At 41.7% G+C, this 12,297-nt stretch overlaps 2 protein-coding genes across 5 annotated transcripts; one reads left to right on the top strand and one right to left on the bottom strand.

Moving 5' to 3' along the window:
- Positions 1-126: 126 nt before the first annotated feature.
- On the top strand, positions 127-8,326 carry LOC123145529 (uncharacterized). Of its 4 annotated transcripts, none has more exons than XM_044564960.1 (10): positions 127-358; positions 792-883; positions 1,042-1,116; positions 1,330-1,821; positions 2,210-2,572; positions 5,755-5,846; positions 5,943-5,992; positions 6,064-6,125; positions 7,328-7,761; positions 7,979-8,326. In XM_044564960.1, the coding sequence occupies exons 1-10, from the start codon at positions 340-342 to the stop codon at positions 8,061-8,063; spliced, it is 1,764 nt and encodes a 587-aa protein (XP_044420895.1). In that variant the 5' UTR covers positions 127-339; the 3' UTR covers positions 8,064-8,326. The 4 variants fall into 4 exon arrangements, with proteins under 4 accessions (XP_044420895.1, XP_044420894.1, XP_044420897.1 ...); XM_044564959.1 differs by having other exon boundaries at positions 6,064-6,131; XM_044564961.1 differs by having other exon boundaries at positions 128-358; positions 6,064-6,131; positions 7,328-7,768.
- Positions 8,327-8,901: 575 nt separating this feature from the next.
- Positions 8,902-12,291, bottom strand: LOC123145531 (uncharacterized). The gene is made up of 3 exons (XM_044564963.1): positions 12,237-12,291; positions 12,011-12,053; positions 8,902-11,374 (listed from the first exon to the last, which is right to left on the bottom strand). Exon 3 carries the CDS (start codon positions 11,335-11,337, stop codon positions 10,096-10,098), a length of 1,242 nt encoding a protein of 413 aa, XP_044420898.1. The 5' UTR covers positions 11,338-11,374; positions 12,011-12,053; positions 12,237-12,291; the 3' UTR covers positions 8,902-10,095.
- Positions 12,292-12,297: the final 6 nt, after the last annotated feature.

The following is a 12,297-nucleotide window of genomic DNA, read 5'->3' as shown; positions in this document are numbered from 1 at the left end:
TATGCTGGGAACCTTGCTAGTCGACCGGCCCATTTCGCGTCGGTGCGGAAAAGTTTATGCTGCCGCGAGAGCAAGGCCTACGGGAGGTTGTCAGCAAAATCAGGCCTTCAGGCTGCCGGGCCGCATATATTCCCCCCTTCAACACCTTGGTATTGTTTCCAGCCACTCATCCAGTCAGCCTGAGGTTCCGGAAAACCCTAGCTCACTCCGTCTCCTGCCACCGCGAACCCCTGGCTGCCCTCGGGTGACTACCTTCCACCGCCTCCCAGTTCAGCCCCTCACCCGGAGATCTGGTTCGACTTACTGGGATATTCAATCTTCATCACATTCGGCATAATCATGTCGGAATTCGACTGTGGTAAGGCATCAATTTTTGATTTTTCTCCGCACTAGTTCTTTTTTGTTTTGTTTCCTATAGGAGTCTGTATATTGTTGCGTCTCGCTTTATTGGAAAGGATCTGTGAATCAGGACACCTATTTCTATGGTGAGAAGCTATCTGTTGCTACTTTAAAGTCGGGGTCAATAGCTGTTAGTCACAGCCCTCAGATCTGGAGGTGTTCCTCATGTCAAAATCTCAAATTTTGATTGAAACCGAGCTTAATTTGTTGCGCCCCGTTTTATTGTCGCAGTCTTTTTCTTGACTGTTTCATTTGAAATATAAGGTCCCATTTTCCCTTCATGGTCTTGGGTTCACTGTTTAACCATTGCTTGTTCTACAGCATACTACCTACAATGTTAATTTGTAATCTTTTATGGAGTGTGAATTTGAGATTAAACATCCTTGTTTCAGAGGAAGGAACGATGGAAGTGAAATTTAGGGCCAGTTTAAAGGACCCATCTGTTAAAGTTCCTGTTAAAATTGATTTCAAGAAGATTCAGGAGGTATTGTAACTATCCATCTCTATGATCTTCCTTGCCCTTCTATTTTCTTTTTTATTGCTGGCTTTGACATTATCTCTTTCAGGTTATTTTTCAACAGTATGCTTTGTTTGCCAAGTCCACCAAATGATATAATCTGTCGCTGACATTATCTCTTTCAGGATATTTTTCAAGAATATGCTTTGATTGCCCGGTCCATGCCAAATGATATAATCACCCAAGATCCTACTCCTAAGGTTTTTCCCGCCTTATACAAAATTCAGTTTTGCCGTATTGGTTAATTGCTTAGTGTCTATCCTTTATTATTATTATGGCTACTCAAGTTGTCTACTGAAAAACATGTTTTTTGTTGTCAAAATACACGTCAACAGGATTTTGCTTATTCTGTTGTGTTTTGTTAATGGGATAACTGATCCCTTTTCACCTTTTGTTAACTGTGCATGATTTAGTCGCTACACGCGGTCTTCTATGAGCTATCTCCCCAATTGTGGCCCATCTTAGAGAAGGATAGCGTCCGGTGCTTACTCAACTTTTTGGTGAGCAAGCGGGGTATGGCATATAAACATACCATCACCTCACAAACCTTAACTTACATGATCAGTTATGATGCCCTACGATGTGCAAAAGTTATATTGGAGGGCAAGGCACCAAGGCTCAATGGACACCATGCCAATCCCAACTGCATTAACCCATATGGATACTTCCCGCTCCATGAAGCTGCCGAAAGGTTTTCTGTTGACATGATCAAGTTACTCTTTCGTCATGGTGCATCAGCCAATGTACGCACAGTCGGGGATAACATCATTGAGAACCTACTCCCACTCCATGTTGCGGTCGAAAATACTTGCCTGCATAAGTATTTGGAGGATAATTTATTTCCATACCAGAACCATCGGGATTATATCTACAAGATTATCCATCTGCTATGCATGCCTGAAATGGTTTGTTTCACTTCCCTCTCTAGACAATGTGGTTTTGCAGCATTATAAATAAAAGGAAGCTTCGGTATTGTCATAGATCATGAATTGCTGTTAATAAGTTAATAATGATACCAAAGGGCTAGAATATTACATCTTCAGTTGCCAGATACTGAATTGTTCTTATATTTTGTATGTATCCATCTGTTGTTGAATATTCTTCTTTAGAGGCTTGCAGTCAGCAATTCTATTCCGTTCAGCTTTTTTTTTTGCCCTGAAGATTATCCCCATTCCAGTAGTTACTTTGATGGGAGGAATTGAGGTGATAAATAGGAAATTGTTCTTTACCACTTATTTGCATACATATGCTTAAAGGCACTAAGATTATTTTTATGTGGTGATTGCTTTACAGAAAATCTTTTTGGATACGGTTAGACTGCTAGCAGAAAGAACAGATAATCTAGTTGATGAGATATGGAATTACGTGAAGGATGGAAAACTTGTTCAGTCTGCAGTTTTGCTTCTGTCAGCTCAAGCGCAAATCCGTGGGGGCTGTTCCTCCAAACGCAACGGCAATAATAAGCGTGATGGGTTTGATATTATCATGTGCCATATAGTGAGACATTTGGTTACCCTAAGATCGGAGAACAAAAATACAAATACACGGAAGCTGCGTGAGGAAGAGAGAATATTTATGGAGTTTACGGGCCTGCTTGTTGATATTGTTTCCCAAGCTGGTGAAGCCCTTTCTGCATACATTCAGGCACATTCAAAGGTACCCCTTTCTTGTCTATTGTAGTTGCAGTTCTTAAACCTTAGTATCTAAATTATATTATAGAAGATGTCTTTGAAAGATCATGAACTAACTGTGGCAAGATGAATGCTAGTACTTATCATGTCTATTGAGAGAAAAGCAACAATACTTGTTTGTTTAACAGACTTCTATGTTATGATTTTGTTTCAGAAAAGTATCTCCATGTACTTTGCAAAAATCTCTTTAATTTATGAAGTTGAGATTTGAGTAAAGGAAGAATTGTTTAATCGTTAGAGATATCTATACCCCATTTAGTATACCAGTTTTTGAATCTGATTTTACCCTTCATGCTAAATTCTGAGCAGTTCTACCCATCGATTGAATGAATCAGACGGTGAAAACATGAGCGAATCCCTGCAACATCAGCCGTATTTATTTCATCCCACGGATTGCATTCGCGCAGAGCAATGTGCCCTGTCATACTAGACTGACAAGCCTACACCATAAGTGAACTAAGACCTGCCGTGCTTACTGCCTTACTGGCCCATGCGGAGTAGCTAATAGCTAAATAAATAAAGGCGTCAATGCCACGGTCAGCTCCGATATGCACTGGAGCACAATCCCCTGTGCAGGGGCGGATCCAGTATTGGTCATGGGTGTACAGATGTACACCCAAATTTTTCTGCCAAAAAAAATCATATATATAGGAGCATGACAAAAATCGTAGCCTACGTGCTTGAGATACGATATGTAGTAGCCCACTTGTGGCCGACAAGCAAATAGCCCATCGGCAACATGCCTAGCAGTCCATGAGCATAACCAGCCCCTTGAGCCCACAAACTACTTCGCTCGGTCTTTGCCTAAAAAAAACGATTGTGCCCGGTCCAAATCCACCAGAGTCGGGCGAGCACGGAGCACGGCGGCACGGCGCTCGGTGCCGATGGTGAGCCAGGCGAGGGAGAGCTCAACAAAGCCGCCGACACCGGACGGGATGGATCCGTGCAGTGCCATGCCCGCCGCTGCAGATGGGATGCTACAGGATAGACTGTTCGCACGGTGGGGATCGATGAGCGGCGCGGCGGCCGTCGTTGAGGGCCGGGGATCATGGGGCACGTCTCGGTCTTGTTCCAGCTGCCAACAAACTCAATCTCCAACCCTAAGGTGATTAGGTGAAGCCCCTCCAAAGTTTCATTCTGAAATTGCATTTGTTGACCTGTACATGTGTAGCTTCTGTTTGGATTTAGAGAAAGATAGCTCTGTACATGTCATTTTGCTGATCTGATTGATTTCATTAGTCGACCTTCGAATTGAGTGACAGAATGAGGCCACTGTCTTTGAATTGTAGGCAATATAGCATCAGAAAACAAGGGGAAGGCCATTGATTTGAAAACTTTATATTGCCATGAACCATTGGCTTCACTGCTAGGGTGGGATTTTTGTTTTTTGAACACCCAATGTTCAATTCCTGGATCCGCCACTGCCCCTGTGTACATACGTATAGCAGCAGCATTTCACTATGCTTGGGTTGGTATTCACTAGAGAGACACACGCACTTCGCCGTGACAGGAAGCTGGCGGTTTGGCATGCGCTTATAAGTTATAAGCAGGCTGTACATCGGCTGAGTCATTTGATTGGCAGGTTCAGTTTGGCTGAATGAAGCGGAGATGGTTAAGTGCCCTTCCCCGCACCGGAAATACATGTAGGTGATTGCACATGTACTTTTAAAGCAATCAAGCTGCGTGGTCCTTGAAGCAATTTTTCATAAAGCTATATATACCATACATATCTTGCTGCTTGATCCATTTTAAAAAAGAAACATATATTGCTGCTTTGTAGGGTAATGGTTTTACTTCTTTGGATCGCAAAACCCATCATCACTTATTTTTTCAAGCACCGGTCATTTGATATCCTGCATTAGCACCACTCGGCAAAATAAATAAAGCATTAATTGGACCAATTAGCATCGTGCTATCTTCCTGAAAAGACAGTTTTATAGGCGTAAACAAGTGGCTTTTCATGGATAAATGATAGATCATGTCAAGTTCAGATGAGATACACTGGGAGAAAAGAGAGGAAGATTCTAATACAGTTTGTTGAGACACTACTTCATTCACTATGGCTTGCTGGCATTGATCTACACAGGAAATGATTTTTTTATAGAAGGGTTTCCCTTTCCATTAAAAGAAACCAACAACTGCAAAGTTCACAGCCTCACATCCCAGCCAGTATCCCCAGCATATCAGTTTACTGTTTTCAAATTCTTCTTTCATGTAACTAAACTAGTAACTACATCATCTGTCCGCAGATGGCCTCAGAACCCTCCGTATCCCTTGTCCTTAAGGCTTTAGAGAGATGACAGCAGTATGGATCATGTCTGCCGTACTACTCCCTCCGTTCCTTTATATAAGGTGTATTAGTTTTGGCATGGTGACCAAGGCACACAATTATAGACAAGGTAGGACAAAATTACCCTTGGCAAATCTTTGTTTAGTGGAAAGTAAATCAGTTATTCCAGGAAAATAAGATAAACATGCAATCGCCAGAGAGATACTTTCCTTCTTTTGCTACAAGAAGAGATACACACAATCAGGAAAGAGATACTTCCCTTTTTCTGGATGGCTAACAAGGGAATTATGTGAAATTAGAAGAAATGCACCTTACATTATGAAATTTTATCAAAAAACAAATACACCTAATATAAAGGAATGGAGGGAGTAGAACATAACACTAATCTATTTCTTATGGAAGGCAAATTAAACAGGTATTCTGATTTTTTTGAAAACTTTCTGAGAAAACACTTGGTAGCATGTACCACTTACTAGTACAAGTAAGATGCAGTTCATGACTCCCACTTTGTGAAGTGTCTAGATTGCGAGATTACAATACATGTGGAAGCTAATAAATTTTGCTTAAGGAAGCCATGATGAGTCAATGAAGTAAATTTTAATATGTTGTTATGTACTTTATTGGACCAAGTACATTTATTCTTAGTGTCATATATGTTTATAACAGTGTTGGCATACTGTTCTATTGCCTTCCAGCTCATATGGCATAATTGCAAGTTTATCCTCCAAACCATTATTTCCATCATCTCGCTGCTACAATTGGCCACATGATTGCCACATTATATGTGCTATCTATGCGTTGTCTTTACCTTTTTTCTTCCTATTATATCTTGTAACAGCAGCTTGTACGTCATGCAGGTGCCCCACGTGGAGGTTCTGGAGCGAGTTTCTTCTATCCTCAAGGAGTATGGGTTTTGCCCAACTGGAGAAATCGTTGATGTTAAGAACCTGTAATACTCTTGTGTTGCTTCCTATTATAATTTTCTATGCAACTACTTTGTTTATCTTGTTGATTATCTAATTATTTCTTCCACTTGTTCTTGAAGCTGCCCTTACAACTGCTGCGTAATGTCTGATGAAGAGTTATACCACCAAGGTGTGTTGGGCTTAAGTGATTATTTTCAGATTTAATAACATGGACCCTAACTATTGTTTCATGGAAAGCAGGGCTTATGAATTCAACCAAGGGAGTTACAGGAACAGATAATCCGTGTGCTACAATGGAAGAAGTACATGTACTGGAGCATTCTATCTTCACTCCTAGTTAACTATTGGTACATGATGTTACAATAGAAGCCAAAAAATTATCTCTTGATTAGAAAGGCAAAACTGGTCTCATCTCTAATCTCTGTCCCCGTGTTGGATCAAATCACTCTTTAGTTAACTATTGGTACAGGATGTTACATAGAAGCCAATATATTATCTCTTGATTAGAAAGGCAAAACTGGTCTCATCTCTAATCGCTGTCTTTGCCCAAGGCATTCATCACCACCTGTCCCCACAGCGGTGTTTACACTGCAGTTATCTACATGCCTCAATTTCTGTATGTTTCATGTTTTAGCTTATCCTTTGAATGGGGCAATGCATACTTTGTATAGCAGCCCTACATTTCAATACCATGTGAATGGGGTAGTTAGAGGAATGGATGCCCTTTTTTATAAAGGAGTTGATTACTCTTGTGCTAACATCTATTCTTCCGGGTCTTTTTACCTTCTTTTTTGTGTTTGTGGTATTGTGGTGACCTGTTGAAATTATGTTGCTTGGTTTTGGTCATGAATTTGGTGGAAGCGGTCTGAATCATAATATTCAGTTTGAGTTCATATTGTGGTGAAGAAAGAAATCTTTAGGATTTTTCTCTGTATGGGGAAATGTGTTATATCACATTTTTTGACCGAGGAATATTCACTGAAATTTACTGTTCCAATTGCTTTGAACTGCCTCTATATCCAAATTGCCTATTTGCGATCCGATGGCACTTGAACTTTGATTTGTCTGTCACGCCAATGTGACGGGGACTAGTGTATCTGTTTCCTATCAACCTTTTGACGTAGGAAGAGGAATGTAATGATAGATATACCCCATGAGATATATCTTGACAGTGCATTTTTCTATAGGCTTGATCAAAATGACACAAGTTTGACTGAGGACAAAGATAAAACAACTTGGAATTTGAAATGGACAGCAAAGCATGTTTCACTTGCTTTATCTGTCCCATGCATCAAGCTGGTTCAACAGCTTCTCATGTTCCTTAAGCTTGCCACAAACATAATTCGTAGCAACACAATGACACTATAGCTTAAACATGAAATTGTTCAATAATAATGCAAATAACATATACCATATCAAATAGCGAGTGTTGTTGGCTGATGATGCTGAATATGGATGTTTTTTTGGTTTTCTGATGCTTATGCTTTATGTCATTGTGGGACAGGCTGCGGAAAAGTATCTGCCTAAAGGATGGGATAACACATTCACAAGGAGAAAGTTCTTCCCATATTGGAGATCAGTGCTACAGGCCCGGGCTTTTCTGCGGGTGTACCCATCATATGCAACAGCAGATGCCAGTCGACCTACTGTGCCTACTCCAGTTCCAGGCCATAAGCTTCCCTCGCTGGGAAAAGCTCCACAACTGTTAAGCAATCGTCAATCCAGAAGACTTTTTGGTACTGGCGCATCCGCGGCTAGGTCTGCACTTGGTTATGAAGAGCTCCGCCGCTCCCGGGGTAGCTCAATGGACAGCACTCCAAGTCAAATTCACAACCTTTCACTGCTGGTAGGAGTTGCACAAGTAACAAATGATCATGGTCAATCTAGAAGACTCTTTGGTACTGCTGCGTCCATCCTCCTGAAGGTGGCAACTAAAGTGTGAGTGGTGAGTTGTGGCCTTCCATTTGAAGTTTTTGAACGTGTCCAACATAAGCTCATGCAAGCAAATAAGCGAGTTGTTTGATAGGCTTAGTTTAGATTCATGTGTCTTATTTTTCTTGTGTTTTAGTCTGTATGGCCTCTTGCTTTTATCACTTACTTTTATGGATCTTCAGTTCTTAATCTGAACCTCGCTATCTTGTTTTTGTTTGTGCAGGTTGCTGGTGCGAGCAGTCATTCAGTGCATTTTTCTCCTAGATGGGAAGATGAGGCTGCTGGTACACTGTATGGCCGCCTGGTGATGCCGGACTGGCAATTAAGTTACTGCTTGTATTTTGCAGCTTGTAAGAGCATTGTGTATGGCCGCCTAGTGATGCCGGACTGGCAATTAAGTTGCTGCTTGTATTTTGCAGCTTGTAAGAGCATTGTATGGCCGCCTGGTGATGCCGGACTGGCAATTATGTTACTGCTTTTATGATACTCCGGATAGACTCGGCGTATTCATTTCATCTGACCAAATTTGTTACTATTTATGTTTCATGAAAACGTAAGTTTAGTTTGGATCCCTGAGAGTGACATTCTGCTTCTGCATGCTTGGTCACTGACACGATGTATGCTTGATCACTAACACGATGTATGCATTGTGCCGTCAAGATGTATGCTTTATTGGACTAGTGTGTAGATAAACTTATCTCCGCGGTGTGTTTCTAGCGCGCCAAACGAAGGGTCATGGGTAGCTGCACCTAAAAACATTGTTCCAAGTCGCTACTTTCAGCAAAGCTTCAGGTGGTTAACTAACAGGTGCCAAAGGGCTCCAGAAATGTTGTTCCAAGCCAGCTTGCGTTTATACAGCAAAGTGAGTACAAAAGTAGTGCAACAAAGCACCGTCGGGAAGACCTGAGCCGCTCAGCGGCGCGGCGAATTTGAAAACCAAAATCTAATGCTACTAATATACTATTTGGGTCCTCTAGTCATCACTGCAAAGTCAATGGTGCCGCACAAGAACACGTCATTCCCCAAACTCTTGCCACACTTTGCCACACCTTACCTTAGGCAAGTTTGATCAAGTTAGGTGGGTGTTTGGTTCTAGCCACACCCAAGGCAAAAAAAAAAAATTTATAGTAAACCCCACATATCATGGACAGAAAAAATATGGCAAGATTCCATTAGGCAAGCCAAAGTATGGCTAACAATTTAAGCTAACTCAAGTTAGGCTACTTAGGCAAGTGTGGCAAAAATAATATGGCAAACATAGTCACAATCCAAAGACCCCTTAGCCTTCGAGACCATCACACGGCACGACATGCTACAGGCTCCCAAAACAAGTTTCAGTGGCTAGCATATTACAAAGACTTTTCTCTAATCCCAAGGCTGTGGCAACACATGACACATCATGACATCCAGTGCGCTGAGTTTTCGTAGATTGTGTTGCCTCCCCAGTGTTTCAGCCTCTCCTGGTGCAAATAGGACGACCGTCAGATTGTGGTGGAAGGATACGTCCCAGAGCTTGGCATCAAAACAAACTGAGAGACGTCTTCCCTTGTCCTTCTTCATAGTATCACTCTCCTTGCCCTTGTGGAAGAACGTAATTCCTCCAACCACATCGCGTCCCGGTCCATCAAAGAACTCCTCAAATTTCAACTGGAGGTCTTTGGGCTTTTTGGCAAACTCATGGCAGACACATACAGGTCGTCCGGATCAAACCCATCGAGCAAGCCAGCCAAACAATCAAATTTACCAACAATATAAATTTTATAACCCCAATGAGTAAGTAGGAAATATTTTGCTTCTTGGAGATATTGGTTATAATAATTACACAATATGGTCAATGCAATGCTCCGTTCTTGTAGGATTTTATGTGCTTGTACTGTTTTCTTGGTTGAGAAGACTTGCAGCAAAAACAAATACATATTTTCACATGGCAGTGCCTCATTTAAATGATCAAAAAATAGGAACAGCTTGAATTGGTTTAATTCAGAAGGCTGAACAAACTAATTATTACCTAAAGAGGAGAATGATTCATTTTCTAAAAAGAAGCATATAATTCCTACAATACATAAAATGTTATAGTAATTATTATAATCACTGATTTGGAAAGAAAATAAGCTTTGCAGTTTAATAATATTGTTATTTCGTGTCGATGATGCAGCAAATGGCAAGCGCTCAAACTAGAAACACTTGTTGTTCCTCCAAAATTGACCATGGTGCGTGGTAGGGTATAAAAAATGCTCTAATCAATGAGATGCAAGCATTGGATTGAAGTGAACAGAACAGCAGGTTGTCAGATTATAGCTATGAACCATATAACCTACCATGTATGATGCAAACTACCACTTATATTGAAACTATATGAAACTGCAGATACATACCAAATCCTCTGGTGATGGTTTCAACTTCGTTTTTTTGCTTATATCTGAACACTGGATAACCCTCCAGGGGATGCTTCCATCTCTCCATCGCTTGCTGTGGGAACATAGGATCAAGGGTGGTTCTCGGGTCGAGTGTTACAAGATCATCCGCGAGTTGGTTAAGCTCACGCTCCTTCCACACAGGCACCACCCTTTCAAGGGCGTTTTGATGTTTTTTCAACATCAGAAAAACTCCCATGTTTACATCATCAGGTCTAATATTCCGCTCACCACTTAAAACGCCATGGGAATCTTTGCAGTCCATGTATATGACGAGGTTCTCTATTCCAAGTTCCTTGGCTTTTATAAGACAAGCAGCAGCCGCATAGCATTCTGCCACCACAGAAGACCTGCAGGGCACCTCATGATGAACCTGACAATGAATTATCTGCTTTCCTTTAAAGATAAAAAATGACAACTCAGCCTGCTGCTTCTTCTCACAGTAGGCTGCGTCACATTCCGCCTTGAAGAATTCCACATCTGGACCCTCATCGGGACTAACGATGCCATAATCATACGTCAGAGACACGACACGGCAAAGGGAAGAGCTCCAATTCTCAACCACGTACACTCTTGTCTTGATCATATCCTTCAGGAAGAAATGCCATTCATCCTCCTTCATTCTTTTCTCATGTCCCATAACATCGAGAATGCTCATGTATTTTGGCCTGTGGCCAGTAATTTCTTGGGTTCTGCGGTGCACAAAGGCTGTTGTACTGTGACTCAGCTTCCCGGGGAGAACGAGGCCTCTGGACAACAACTGAGGCTCGACATGCTTCAGGTATCTTTTCCTCACTTCAGCCTCAGTAAACTCAGATTCCGCTTCCACTATATCTGCATCAATTTGACCAAGGAGTGAGAGGTTGTTGCCTTGGACAACTGTGAAATCTGGCATCTGACTGTTGCTACTAAGGCGCCTAGAACATGTATGTTCAACTGAGGTACATGATGATCTTTTCCTTCCAAGATGCAAAAGTGCACCCGGTCCAGAAGACCTGCTGATAATAAGGCCTGCAGGTGGATCATCTCGTTCAGGAGCATTGGAGCAAACATCAGCAATCTCAGGCACCACATCAGCACGTGTGTCGCTTTCCTCTGCATTATATCTGGAATCATCAACAGGGGTGATGCCCTCCAGATTCAAGAAGCTCCCAGTCATAAGGTGCATATCATTTGAACGTTTTTCCCCAACAGAGAGCCAATACCTACAGCAAAAGAAAATTGTATGTTGTTACATGGCTTTCAAAGCATTAAAGAAAAAGAAGCATGACATACTGTTGAATGCGACTTAACAAAGAAGAAACCAATCAGTAATAAGATTAACAAGATGCAGAAAAGGATCAAAAGCAGTCTCTGTCCTACTTATATGCTACCAAGTACTGTACATCTTACAGGTTCCATAAATCAATCCACTAGGGGTGTGTTTGGTTGCGTCCTCATCTCAGCATAGTTGTTCCCTTTTTATGCATGCTCATTTCACCACCCCTCTTCATGCATGCTTCTAGTGTATTTGTGTTAAGCTATTGTGGACTCATGCACCCTTCATACACTCTACCAAACACCCAAACGTGGGTCGAGAAGGGAACTTTTGCTCTCATGCACCCTTCATACACCCTACCAAACGCACCCTAGCATATTATGTTACAGCAAATGCTTGACAATTGGCACTACCAAAATCCACTAGCATTTTATGTTGCTGTCTTGCTAACATCCCTAACAAATTCTCACACAAGTCCCACGTTTAAAAAAAATGCTAGACTGGATTGAATAATAGATTAGCTTTGATTTGCACTGGTTGCAGTACCAGAGACAACGAACAAAAATGTCAAAATAACACTGACCTCAGCCACTGCAATTTCAGCTTGATCCTTTCCCCATCATCTGCTGCACACATCAACAACGAAAAATAGTATTTAATCACCACTGATGGCAAAAGTAGCAGGAGAAATTTCTTTTTGAGGTGCTTAGGATAGCCACGGCATGACAGCAGATGAGCAGTTAGGAAAAAAAATCACCATAGGGGGGCTGGGGGATTCCCCATCTGAGGAAGATCAGCAGCAGCCTAACCTGATCGTGGCGTCAAGCCAAGTGGAGAGGAGCCGTCGGCGGTATGAAGTCGAGGGGAGGG

This window comes from Triticum aestivum, chromosome 6D (assembly GCF_018294505.1).
Source record: "Triticum aestivum cultivar Chinese Spring chromosome 6D, IWGSC CS RefSeq v2.1, whole genome shotgun sequence".
In the NCBI taxonomy this organism is placed as follows: Eukaryota; Viridiplantae; Streptophyta; class Magnoliopsida; order Poales; family Poaceae; genus Triticum; species Triticum aestivum.
This window is presented reverse-complemented; position numbering and strand designations above follow the sequence as displayed.

Excerpts from the sequence above, each read along its gene's own strand:
- LOC123145531 (XM_044564963.1), bottom strand. The coding sequence starts at position 11,337 with ATGCACCTTATGACTGGGAGCTTCTTGAATCTGGAGGGCATCACCCCT.
- LOC123145529 (XM_044564959.1), top strand. Across the intron at positions 6,132-7,327 it reads CTACAATGGAAGAAGTACAT|GCTGCGGAAAAGTATCTGCC; the intron begins GTACTGGAGCAT and ends ATTGTGGGACAG. Across the intron at positions 7,762-7,978 it reads CTGAAGGTGGCAACTAAAGT|GTTGCTGGTGCGAGCAGTCA; the intron begins GTGAGTGGTGAG and ends TTGTTTGTGCAG.